Consider the following 14,074-nt stretch of genomic DNA (forward strand, 5'->3'; position numbering starts at 1 on the left):
TTCTTTATTGTGGAACAAGTTTCACATCACCCCAGGGGTGGCCACTGAGAGGCAATGTTGGAATATTGAGAGTTTCTTTAGCAACTTAAGACTGGATGCAGGTAGAGCCCAGGGTTTGAACGATAATATAAGTATATTACCAGTGTTCTCAAATTTAGGGCAGCTAAGTTATACAACATCTCCCTTGCTTTAGAACACATATAGGAGGCTACTTTGACTTTTTAAAATATGTTTGATCTTTCTAACTGTGTTTTTTATTTTTCATTTAATCAATTTTTCATTTTTTGTTAAAGAATATTAAAATGGTTTTAACAGAATATGTTTAGGTTGGGTTACTTGGCGTCATGTGAAGCTTTTAATTGTTTGTGACGATGTAACAGCTAATTGGATAATTGGGTTTTATATATTGTTGAATTGAAACTTTGTTCTGATGAACTCTGAGATTATTCAGATGAAAGTGCTTAACCTATTTTATTTTTAATTAAACTTGGGTCATTCTCATTGGTGGCACAGTCTTTTTATTGTTTTTTTTTTTGTTTTTTTGTTTTTTTTTTTGCTTTACTTTGGACAAGCTTGACTAACAGACAAGTCTGGGAGCTAAGCTCTTCAGAGCTTTGCTGCCATGGAAGAGTACACTGTTCTAAGACTTTCAAGGATAGACTGCCAGTTTGTACTGTTTCTTTGCGTAGCATTTACGTTCCCTTTGGGGGAAAAACTTCCATTTTCGAATAATTGTGTTCCTCTTAAGTAAAGTTATTATAAAGCTAGGAGTTGCGTTTTAATGGACTGCTGTGAGACTTTATTGTACTTGTAAGTGGTAGTGCTCTTTTTCCTCTCACTTTAAAAGTTGTTTAAAGTAATTGCAAAATATTTTTTCTGGGGAGAAAGTTGGGTGACGTATGGTTTTGCAGTGCTTTTTACTGTGTTTTTTTGTGAAAAAAGTGACTTTTAAAGACTTAATTTTTACCCGCATTTGCTTTGCGTCTTTCCAGGGAAAGAGGCACCATTTTTGTCTTGACTATGGAACAAGCTATCTGTGCCATGGTTAAGCAAACAGCCTTTGCCCCCACAGCAGGCTAGCAGTTTGCCTCAGCCGCAGGTGGGTAAAAATGTTTAAATATAAACACATTTCTTGGAGATGATGAGAATAAGAAAGACAAGAAGAATATCTGAATGAAGAAATTAAAAATTATCAGTAAAGTTAAGCAAACAGCCTTTGTCACCACAGCAGGCTAGCAATTTGTCTCTGCAGCAGGTTGGTGACTCGGTTGTGGTCATTTGTTGTACTTCAGACCACTAATCTTTTATCCCAGATTGCTCTGGCATAGCACCTGCAGCCACTTTTAACCATCCTGCTTGGCTGTTGAGGTCTTCTCAGTGGCAAGGGAGAGCAGCTGTTGCCGGTCCATGGAGAGGGAACAGGTAAGGTTTCCATGTTGTGTCAGAATGCTGTGTACATACCTGGGGAAGCTGCTGATGCCATTAGTAACATGGTTGGCCCCATTTTACCTGCCAAAAGAAAGAGAAGGCTAAGCTTGTATCTATTCCTCCTCAACTTTCCATAGACAGGAGTAGTTTACTGGGTCTGACTCTGGGTTTAATTCAGGCTATTGATCCTTCTTGTAAAGAAGTTTCTGGTAGAAGAGAGATACCTCTTTTCCTGAAGAGATTCAGGATTCTGAATCTAAACAGGAAGATGAGGGGACAGATGGAGGGTTTCCTGCTCAGAGATGTGATTCAGAATCCTAGGAGAACTTGGTTTCTGATTCTTCCTGTGGTGATTTCTTTTTCTCTGAGACCTTTTCCAGAATGTGCCAGCATTTTCCATGCAAGAACACTGAGGTTTCCCAGTTCCTCAGAAAAAAATGAGAATTTTCTGGAACCAGCACCCATTCCTCCAGGTTTGTCTACTTTAGAGGGTGTGTGTGTTTCTGCCTGCAGTTTTCCTGATAGTCTGCCAGATGCCCCTAAAAAACACATAGGATGTATAAAGTCTCAGACACACTGCCCAAACCAGATGCAGCACACTGCTAAACACTTGGTCAGTTCCAGTCCTGTTCTTTCTGATAATTATGGGAAAATTATTAATAAGTGTGTATGTGTGTGTGGGGGGTATATATTTCTGCAACTTTCTTTTTCATAGTGTTGAATATTCAGGCTCCTGTGTTAAAGTTTGTTCTGACTAGTCATGAAAGTAGAAGTAATGTTTTACCTGCAGTTTCTTCTTGTGAGGGAAACTCTGCTTTAAATAATTTGGTTTCCTGTGTTGCACAAGTCACTACTCATTGTTTACAGTGTGTGTTTGACTGTTGATACTTACAGATATTTAAGAGGAAATGGCAAGGGTGTTCCAAGAAGAACCCTAGAGCCACCTAAAACCAAGGACAGTCCAACAAGTCTGAATGACTGTTCAAGAGACCTTGTGACCTTCTCCCACCCTGGCCCCTTTTTTCTTCCAGAAAGTCTCATTCTCTGTTTTTTTTTTTTTTTCTTTGGCAACAGATAGTTTCATATAGGTTCTGAAGATCATTCATTAAGGTTACAGATGTCAGCGGGAAGAAACTCTTCCTTTCCAGGGGATCATTCCTCATCCTCCAGATCAGACTTTTGTTTCCACCTGTCCTTCATCACATCACTCTCCCAAGGAGTGATTGAACCAGTTCCTCCTTCCCAGGTGGGAAAGGGTTTTTATTCTAGGATGGTGTTGGTGCCAAAGAAAGAAAGAAAATGCTTTGAGACCCGTTCTGGATCTTTCTTTTTTTTAACCTGTTTGTGACAGTGCTAAAGTAAAAATGATGTCACTTCACAACCCGTTTTCTGTTCTTTGCCTTTCATGTCTCATGGTAACACTAGACCTAAAGGATGCTTATCATCACATCCCTATTCATCCAGACTTCAGATGTTTCTTATGGTTTTATGTGTCTAGAATACATGATCAGTTCTCTGCCTTACCGTTTGGACAATCCACTGCACCAAGAGTATTCACAAAGTGTTAACTCCAGTTGTAGCGCAGGCTATAGTGTATCCAAATGTTTAGTATTTAGATGATTTACTTATCTTTCCAGAGTCTTTTTTAGGGTGTCAGGAATCTCTCGCTTGAGTGAGAGATCTTTTACACAAGCCAGGATTCCAAGAGAACATCCAAAAGTTTGTTTTATGACTCCTTCACACAGGATTGTGTTCCTGGGATGTCAATCCTACACCTTAGTTCAAAGAACTTTTCTTCCACAGGAAAAAATAAATCTATAGCTAGATCTGTTTTTAAGGTTTTCCACTCAAACCTTGGTCACTGTGAGGGAATACCTCAGGGTTTTGGGTCTCATGGCGTCTATGATTCTCATGATACAAGTGGCAAGACTTCACATGAAAAAGATAGTGTTATCTGAAGCCTCTTTGGTCCCAGCACCAACACCCTTTGTCTTTTCAAATTCTAGTGCTGGGGTTTGTCAGAATAGAAATCATTTGTTGGAGACGACAGTTACCTTAAATCCTGGTGTGCTATTCTCCTTCCCTGTTCCAGAACAGTCAATCACCACAGGCACCCCAGACTTTGCTTGAGGAGCACTTTCAGGATGGATAAAGGTGAAAGGTGTGTGGGGACACCAAGGACAGATGCAAGCACATAAATGTCAATTAGATGCTTACCCAGATCAAGGCACTCAACTTTCTGAATCATCTTTGGTCCCTGCAATCTCTTCCAGTTATTACACACTATAACACAAGGGGAAACCAGGTTCTACCCATTTGCAGACTAGCCATGTTAACTTGGGATGTCGTTTCACAGCACAGTCTCCTGTAACAGGCATCATACATCATATCAGAGGAAAATTTTGTGCCAGACCAGCTGAGCAGGACCAGGGCAGACCCTCATGAATAGAAACTAGATCGGAGGTCTTCCAAGATTTGATACAACTGTGGGGAGTTCCTGAAGTTAGACCTCTTTGCCTCCTCCCTGAACAATCAACTGGCAAGATTCTGCTATGCAACAAGGCCTGGAAGACAGATGCCTTTCTTTTCCCTGGACAGGAATGTTACTGTATGCTTTGCCACCCTTTCCTCTAATATCCAGGGTGCTTCTGAAGATTCAGAAGGAATCCCCCAAGATTATTGTGGCGACTCCCTTTTGGCCCAGGCAGCCATGGTTCTCCCTTCTTTTGGAAATGGCTAGGGGCAGTTACCGCAGGCTTACTCCCAGACTGAACATACTCAAAGTCAAAAGTAACTTTACTGTCATTCAGACATATATAAGTGCACATCTGAATGAAATTGCGTTTCTCTAAGCTCGTGTGCAAACAGAAAGCATAACAACACAGAAAACAAACAAAAACATACATCAGCAATGACAACAACAGTAGCCAAGCCAAACATAAGGTACATAAGCAAACATGCACAATCTCATGGACTACAGCAGTCCACTTCATTCACACCGCCATCACCCTCTCCAACATCAACAAAAACAAAAAGTCACCAGTCCGGTCCCCTCCGACACCACAGGCCAAGTCCTATTAAAAAAACAAAAACTGTCAGGCAGAAAACAGACTTCTGCCACCTGTATTTGATGACTGCCACTACCTGTAGGCCCAAACAGCCACAACCAGTCCAGCGATCCTACCTCAGTCCTCACCATCCACACCAACACTGTCACCATCTCCATTTTCGACATCATCAGCAGCTTACAAATTCAACCAAGCTTCCTCCGACCCAACAAATCCAATTCACCTCCAGCAGACAAGAGTCTGACCTCCGCTCTCTGCACCCCGCTCAACTCGACACCAAAGACCCAGGCTTCATGATCAGTCCAATGATTCCAAAAAAAGCAAAGGAACAAGGACACTACGGACACCATGCATACCATAGCTGCAGTCGACCACACACTCAACCCAACCAAACTGTCCTTCCAAAGAATCACAGACAGAAAAGCACAACATACACATTGGGAGCCAGAGAGGCCACTGCCACACAAGGTGCCACCATCTTCCCAGAATCCAAAAACAGGAGTGTTTGATACACGCCAGCATCAATCAGTTTCAGTGGACTACCTGGATGATGAGGTCTTAATTCCATTTAGTCAGCTCTACTGAGGACATGCAGCAGGTACTAATGGAGGCAAGAAAACCTGCTACTAGAAAATTATATGTTAGTAAATGGAAAATATTTTCTAGTTGGTGCCAACAATATAACAAGCACCCATTCAGGGCTAGTTGTTCTCTAGTTTTACAGTATTTGTGTGAGTTACTATACTATGGGCCTTTCTTACTCCTCTGTCAAGGTTCATTTATCAGACATGTCAGCATGTCTGCCCATGGATCCTCCTCTTTCAGTGCAGTCTCATTTCAAAATGTGTTTGAAAGCGTTTTTGCACAAGAGGTCTCAAAGAAAATTGGTGTCCCTTCCTTGGGATCTTAATTTTGTGTTAGAGAAGCTAACACTTGCTCCATTTGAAATGGCTAACCTGGCTGACTTGAGGTTCTTGGCATATAAAACACTTTTACTGATTGCTCTGACATCTTTGAGAAGAGTATCCGAGTTGCAAGCTCTTATGGTGAGTCAGCTAAACCTCATTTTTCATGAAGACAAGGTTTCTTTGAGAACTAATACTTCTTTTATGCTTCAAGTGGTATCTGACATCAAGCTAAATTACCCATCTCCTAAAAATGAGGAAGAAAGGATACGCCATACCTTGGATATCCACATGGACAACTCACAACTTCATATCAATAGTTCAGTACTTGTGCAAATAAGAAGGAACAACCTGTGTCAAAACAGACTATTTTCAAATGGCTGTCTAAGACTAATACTTTTAATTATATTCACCATAACAAAGCTATTCCAGGTAGGGAAGGCCCACTCTACCAGGACCTTGGCTTCATCTGTGGCTTTTTGGAAAGGGTTAGATTCTACAAGCTACTGCTTGGTCCTCTGTACATACTTTTTACAAAGCGCTTCAAGCTTTATTCCTGTTTTTGTAAATCCAGGTCAAGCTTTGATAAGACCATTGTCCAGGGGCTCCTAGACTCTTCTTCCACCACCCAAATGTAGTAAGCTAGGGTAATCTACCCATATAGCTAAGGCTACTGCTGCAGTGATCAATATGATTCATTGTGCAGTTGTGTAAGTAAACTTAGCATAATAGTAGATGTTCAAATGATCACTGCTACAGTAGCCGCACCCTCTCTCCCCCTTCTTTCTTAGTGTGTTTTTATGCCAGGGTGTGAACATTGTTTTTCATTGTCCTTTCAGAGCTCAGTCTTCCTGTCTCTGTTGGCAGGAAAGCTCTGAAGGGCTTGGCATCTAAAACTTGTCTTTTAGTCAGCTTAGCCTGACAGTTTGGGTGCATGGAAGGTGTCCAGAAGCTTAGGACCTGGCCAGATGTTATATCCTTGGCAAGATACAACTCATTTAGCTAAGGCTACTACAGCAGAGATCATTCAAACCTCTCCTGTTATGGTACATTTTTTTACACAACTGGACTTTCTTCTTTTTCCCACTTTAATACAAGTTTAAAGAAACAGAATAAACTGAATTTAGTAATACTAATCCCCTTTCATCTTCACTCATACAACATACGTCTTTTCACTGGGATTAATCTTTAACCCCATATGAAAGAAAACACTAATTGCACAGTTTCTTTTTCCTATTTTACTGGGATCATATCAATATTTGACATATGCACTAATAACATTTTTTTTCCTGAATGCTAATCTATATGTCCTCTAGAGAAGACGTATTTCTTTCATTTTTTTTAATCAATCCTTCCTATTGCATCATAATGATGTAATTCTTCTCAGATTTTATTCCTAGCAAAAACACTTCACTCATTGAAAAATACACACCCTCAGTTTTCACCACATCACCCAAACCATTACTTTTATCTTTATTTAAGGTCACTCCCATTTCCTTTAAACATCTTTGCAGGCAAACCCAACTCCCTCATTCATATTTTGTTCTTAGCAAGTACAATTACATTGAGTATCTCACAACTACTGATATCACCACCTCCTTTTGCATTACATATCTAGTATCTTTCATTTTATAAATTACTTCATGCACTATCACATTTTTCATCAAACCAAGCAATACACCATTCATGGGACATCCTTGCCTTATACCACAGTTCATGCATATTTCTTTACTCAGACAGCCATTTGCTAACACTTTTCACTCCGTTATTCTGATATGATGACATACCCACTCTCCTGATTATATTACCTGTTCCATATTTATCCATCCATAAGCCCTCTTTTCCCATTTTTCCACATGGGGTCATGGTGTCACTTCAGCAGTGACAATCATCTAGACCCAAGATTTACACCACCGGGTGGCTGGCCGGCCCTGCAACAGACCATACTATGTTTCTCCATAATATCCCACAAAGCATCATGTTCTCACCTACTACACATTTCACATCCTCCCTTTCACCTACAACATCATCCACAATTTTTCTCATAACTAGTAACAATTCTTGACATCACTTCCCTTTTATGAAATGTATACTTCCATAATATCCCTCTTCCTTCCTTCTATTCTCCTCTATATTATTCCCATAAAACATTTATAATCCATGTTATTTATCTTGGTAGGTCTCCAAATTTATATTTCATTCTTCTCATCTTTCTTCCATATTGATTTTAATATCTCATTGCATAACTGTTCAGAAACAAAACCATTCTTCAACCATTCATTGAGTACATTTACAAAAATAACCTCTTTGCTAGTCCATTAATTTCTTGTACATTCATATCCTATACTATCTGGGCCTGATACTAAATCAACGTTTACTTTATGTACTTCACCCAATTCAATAATAGTAATTTATTTTTTAAATTCTTTATTGCCTCATTTTGGGAATTTATTTGCTTTCCATTCGGTTTTATTTTTCATTCTTATACATATTTTCCACATGCTTTACTTTAATACTCATAATTTCCTCGTGTGTTCTTTTTACCTCTCTTTTTACATTTTTCATTTTTGTCATTATACTAATATCCTCCTTTACCATTTTACCTAAATATACAGATCCCTCCTGTCTTCTCCCTTGTAAATAATATTTTTGCCTAAACAGTAATGTCTTAATTTTTTTCTTGATTTCTTTGTCAGTATCAGAATACTCTCTTGTATTATTTTGTAAATTCTCCAATACATATTTATACATTTTCCCATAAGTCACTTTCTCTTCTTTTTTTACATCATCCTGTCAATGGAAAAAAAAAAAAAGTATTATGCTTCTTTTTAAATTCACTCCTCCACTCAGACCAGCTTTTATAGAAGTCCTTCATGATTATGTAAACCTTCCATAACTGCACTACTTGCCACTCTCCAGTTTCACCCCATAATTTCTTTTTATTCCCTTTCATATTTAATATGCTCCCCTTCCATCACTTCCTTCTACATTTTGCTAAATGATATGAAAAACCTGTATCACCATCTGCTACCCCCTAAGCCTTCTGGTAATGCAAAATAGTCAAGTTCAGATCCATGTGATAATTTCTATAAATCCGCTGACTTTTTCCACACAGCTAATTTACAGCATTTTATCACTTCATGTATATTTCTGCATATTTTCCTTTCTTTTTACATCTCCCCCTTTAAATCAGAATTGGTCCCCTGCAATTACAAATTTCATGTTAACCACCACAGTCTTGTATTCAACAAAGCAAATGTTCTTTCTTCAGTATAATGCTATTATACTGTAAACATGTTCACTGTACCTCACGTCCACAACAGTTACCTTCCCAGCCTTACCAACATTAGATCTAGTATTTTCACTGTTTTTTTGTTTTGTGTTTTTTGGCCACTCTAGAACAACTTTCACTTTCTAAGTTCCATATTATATTTCTAGCCCATTTTTTTCTGTTTGCAGTCTTTCTTCACTTGTCAGGATTCTTACATCATATAACATTGTAACATCCACATCACATGTAGCACACCATTCCAGTTTTCCTATCCTTAGTGTTGATACTGTTCACATTTACTGAAAGTACTCTAGAATTGCTTCTTTTCCTTCTTTTTAAGTTTAGGGGAAGTATTTTTAAACTTTCGTTTTCTTTTTACTCTTTCCCTTGTTGAATATTTATTCCTGGGTTTATGTATATATAGTCCTTGATTCTCGATATCAGATTTTTCACTGGCTAGAAATTCAAAGCAATTCTTATTGTCAGTCCCTTCTCCTGACTTTTCTTCCTGCATGCAAACTCTCTCCTTCTTTCCCCCTACATATTTTTTTTTTCTTCTACAATTTCTTCTTCACCTAGTTCACCCTCTCCCCTCAGCCTTTTGTTATCCTTCCTCTTGTATGTTATCCTCTTTTCCCCCTTCTTTTTCACTATTTATGTTCTTGACAGTCCATCAAAAAGTGTCCATTTCTTTACACAGCTTGCATTTAGCCAAACACATTATTGCTGTATGTCCTTTCTCCCCACACTGGTTGCATTGTACCTTGTTACAATCATTAATTAAATGAGAAAAGTCCACACAAATTAAACATGATTTGGGCTGGCCAGCGTATCTTATTGTCCTTGTATAACCAGCCACAAAAATAATGCTTAGCAAGTGTTGCACCATTTGTTTTCACATTTCAAAACAGCTTTCAGCCTCCAACCTTCATTCCATAAATTACCCTCATCTCGAACTTTCATAATGTTAACAACAATTTCACACAAACTCTGCATGCATTTTTAAAGTCTTCTGTTACTAGTCATCAGTTCTAATCTGAGAAGTAACATTTTTTAACATTTAAGTTACTACTAATTATAATTGTTCCATGGATAAATGTCATTTTTATTACACAGTTCTAGAAATATAATCACTCTTCCAGTTTCAGATATTAAGTCACAAAAAGTTTCTATCCCTTTATGTATAAAGGACTTAATTTCTTGAGCCTTAAAACCCAGAACAGTTGCCAAATTGTTCCACACAGAATGTATTATAGTCTCATCTTTTGTTCTTATTCTCACAGTTGGTCTTTTCTTTTTAAAAACAGTTTTACGTAGTTCGCTGCTGCTCTCCTTTTTTGCCTGCTGTCACTGTTTTATAAGTTTTAACTACTGCATTCTCTGCTGCCAAAAAACCCAGGCTCCTTCTCAGTTTGTTGCAACTTTCTGGTTTTACTTTCTTTCACTGATGCATAGATTTTAATTGCTGCATTCCCTGCTGTCACATCACCTGGTTCCTTTTCCACATAACTTTCTCAGAAGTGTTAGGATAGAAATCTTCCATCTACTCCCTGAAACAGGAAAACTGTCACTTAGATCTTGCTCATTTATTTTCAACAGAACATCATCCACAAGCCATTCTAATGCTTGTTCTTCAATCCAATGGACTCTCTTACTTCATTCTCCATTTAGGCAGCTAAATGCTGCGCATTTATATCCTCCATTTCACAGAAATCCTTATCTGCATTGTGATACTCCATATCAAACAATTTTTTTCTGTGAATTCTCATTTTCCACCTCCTGATTCTCAATAACTTTTCTCTCCTTCTCCATAGTGCTGCGTCTCTTAGGCTCCTTCCTTACTGTAGGTGCACTGTACCACCATAAATCATTTCCAAGGAACAGTGCAAGTTCCCAGTGCCCTGGCCCAAGATCCCCCAAGTTAGTACGACTCTACCACCTCTGGTCTCCCATGCAAAGAAGCCATTGGCCTATTGAGACTAACTCTGTCAACAATGTATAATATAAAAATAAAGTGCTTTTATTTTGTCCATGCTGTTGAAATTTAATGAGATACTGAGTCCCCAAAAATCAAATCACAATTGCTTGATGCTAATTGTTTCACCACAGAGCCAGAATAACATGGTAAAAAATGGCCACAGTTTGGTGATGTTTCTAGGTTTTGTTATTCATTCTGTTACTTTATTCAAGACATTTTTTGTGACTTGTTTTCTTTTATCTGGTTATGTACATGTTACTGTCTCAAACAGATTCTCTGCGTCTTCTGCTTTTTGTTGGTGCACTGTGCCAATATCAAGCAGCTCCAAGGAATAGTGGAAGTTCCTCATGCCCTGGCCCAAAATTCCCCACGTTAGTATGACTGCTACCTTGGGTCTCCCATGAAAAGAGGCCATCAGCCTATTGAGACTAACCCCGTCAACAATGTATAATATAAAAATGAAATGCTTTTATTTTGTCCATTTCTATATTATTGTTTTGTGCTGTTGAAATTTAGTGAGATACTAAGTCCCCAAAAGTGAAATCACAATTACCTGATGCTAATTGTTTCATCATGTAGCCAGAATAACATGATAAACAAATGGTCACGGTTGGTGTTGCTAGGTTTTGTTATTCATTCTGTTGCTTTATTCAATATATGTTTTTGTGGCTGTTTACTTTTATCCAGGTACATACAGGTTACTCTGTCTCAAACAGATTTTCTATATCTTCTGCTTTTTGTTGATGCCTTCCAGTGGGGCACTGTCTTTCAGCTGCAGTGTAGCAGTGATCTATGTCAGAGGATTTAGAGGAACATTGAATGGTGCCAAAATAAAGAATTATGCACTTAATTTAGTATGCTTGGCCTATCCTTAATTATGCTGTATACTTCCTTTTATATTACCAAGGCTGTTTATATATTTAGTGGGCATTGTTGAGCAAAACTGTAAGCACTGAAATACAGTTTAACTTTCTTGACCTGAAATGGATCATATTTTCATTACTATAGAAGTAAGTTCTAAACAGGAGTCCTGATGTTTTGTTTCCACTTAGCTCCAGTTTTACCTGTGGATTGGCAGGGGCGCTTGCTTCAAATCCCATTGATGTTGTAAGAACACGTATGATGAATCAGAGAGCTCTACAAGATGGAAAGACTTGCGTCTATGGGGGAACAATAGAATGTTTCTTACAGGTAATGAGATTATAGTTCAACATCATGTTCTTATTACAAGGATTACAACTTTGTAGTGCAGTTTTCTTTCTGGAAAATGATGTGTGCAAGGGAATGGTAAAGCTGGTCTGGGGGGAGAGGTTTTGATTTCTGAGATTTATTTTGTCTGGTGTACCTTTGCTGCCTTCAGTTTAGTTTATACAGTATAGTATGGTTCCTGGAGACTTTGTTAACTTTGTCAGGAGTGAACTTGAGAAAGTAAAGGTAGGTTAAGAGCAAATTCCTCAAATTTCCTAAAGTGGGAGGCTTCTAGCAGTGTCCAGGCTTAAGGTGAGATCCTTATTTGTTTGTCTAAAATTTGATATCAGATTCCATGCATTTTCAGTGAATCAATTTCAAAACATTGAAAAAAATGGTTGAAACCCCATTTGCTCGAAAAATCATTTTGTTGAATCACAAATAACAGAAAACAATGTACAGAGGAAAGTATTTTAAAAGGTATTTTCTATTTCACACCCACATCCTCATCTTACTTAAATATACTAAATCCATGATTGCACAACTGTGAAGAAAATAGAACTAACCACAGTAAATCATTGTTGGGGCACAAATCGAAACTGTCAAACTGATCACTATCTAGATAATCTGGCAATATCAATATCTTCCTATTGCTACCTATTTTAATTATCTATTACAGTAATATTTAGTAAATTGTATTTTGTAAAATTAGGTTGCAGTCAAAGTACCTTTAAAATAATTGAGATTTCAACCAAGTTTTCAGTGTTTTGTGATGCAACCAAATGAAAGCAAACCAATGAGGTGTACGCATTCTGCTTTAAGGTGAAACTCATGTCAAGAGTTTGACTGATAACAGCAACAGTCTGCCCAATGAGGCTGTATAGCTGTGAAGGTATATAGTGATTTTATGTGAAGCTTGGAGAGTCTTTATTAAGGTTTGTAATATCCAGTGTAACGGCCTTGCCATTGACTGCTTTTTGTATACTTTTACCATCCTGGAATGCACATTTTAACTCGTATGTTTTTCTATTTCCGGAAGAGTTCTAGGTAATGTAGTTAATGATCAACAGTCTTTAGATTGTTTTGTAGCTTAACTGAACTGAAGTTTATTTGGGCTGCCACAAAAATAAATGTTCATTTACAGTAAGGAAAGTTTATTTAATATATGCAGCTGAAAACTTTTGAATGAATTGCATACCCACCCCTAAGCACTTAATTGTGCAAAAAATAAATAAATGCCAGTACCTGTTACATAAATCTAATGAGTAAGTATGAAGACTTGGATTTATGCAGTTGGTGTTGATTTATGTATTCATTTATTTATTTTGCCCAAGATATAGCTGCTTGACTCATTGTTCTGCCCAGAATTCTATGTACAAGTAGTGTGGATAATTGTATATTTTGATTGAAACAGTTTGTTGAAAGACTATGTGGTCTTCATAAACCATCAATTTTAAATACTGTTAACTTAAAGTAAGCAATCTGGGGAGATTTAGGTGATCATATATATTTAGTTTGTTTGCAGATTCTTATAGAAAATTCTTTTACAAATTACATAGATGAATTCTGACAGAAAACACCCTAAGAAAGATACTTGTTTTTAAAGTTGAGGTCATTGAAAATAAGGACATTATCTGATTTAGATCATCCTTTGAGATATTCCTGAATTTCCTGCCATACTTAGCTTAAATGTTTTTGTGCTAAGGTTCATATTATTTTGTGAAGAATAGAAGCAAAAAAAACGCCAAGAAATTAGCGTAAAACACACCAGGAATCTGGAAACTAAACTGCTGGAGTACAATACTCACCTGTATAGATATACAGTTCAAAATAAATGTGTCACTGAGTTAAACACTGCAATAACTCTCATCTACATCAGTAGCGGATTGCATCTGTCTTAGTCTAGACTAAGACAGATGCAATCCGCTACTGATGTAGATGAGAGTTATTGCAGTGTTTAACTCAGTGACACATTTATTTTGAACTGTATATCTATACAGGGGAGTATTGTACTCCAGCAGTTTAGTTTCCAGATTCCTGGTGTGTTTTACGCTAATTTCTTGGCGTTTTTTTTGCTTCTATTTGGTCGGACACTGGGATTTCCTTTACTATTTTGTGAAGAATGTTATATCCAACTTGAGGAAGTGGTTTAGTTTAATGGGTTGAAAGTCTGTAGGATTAAGGCGAGGGTTAGGTTTGAATTGTAACTGAAGACAGAGGCAATACAGAATTAATT

The 14,074-nt window shown here is 37.6% G+C and overlaps 1 protein-coding gene across 1 annotated transcript in view; it reads left to right on the top strand.

Annotated features, from left to right (window-relative positions):
- Positions 1–14,074, top strand: part of SLC25A30 (solute carrier family 25 member 30) — a 685,956-nt gene that overhangs the window by 591,006 nt on the left and 80,876 nt on the right. Inside the window, exon 8 of the mRNA XM_044071715.1 lies at positions 11,703–11,841. Coding sequence (XP_043927650.1) covers positions 11,703–11,841 — 139 coding nt within the window. The remainder of the gene's footprint in view (positions 1–11,702; positions 11,842–14,074) is intronic.

This window comes from Protopterus annectens, chromosome 5.part0, assembly GCF_019279795.1.
Source record: "Protopterus annectens isolate FY-2018-M chromosome 5.part0, PAN1.0, whole genome shotgun sequence".
Classification (NCBI taxonomy): domain Eukaryota; kingdom Metazoa; phylum Chordata; order Ceratodontiformes; family Protopteridae; genus Protopterus; species Protopterus annectens.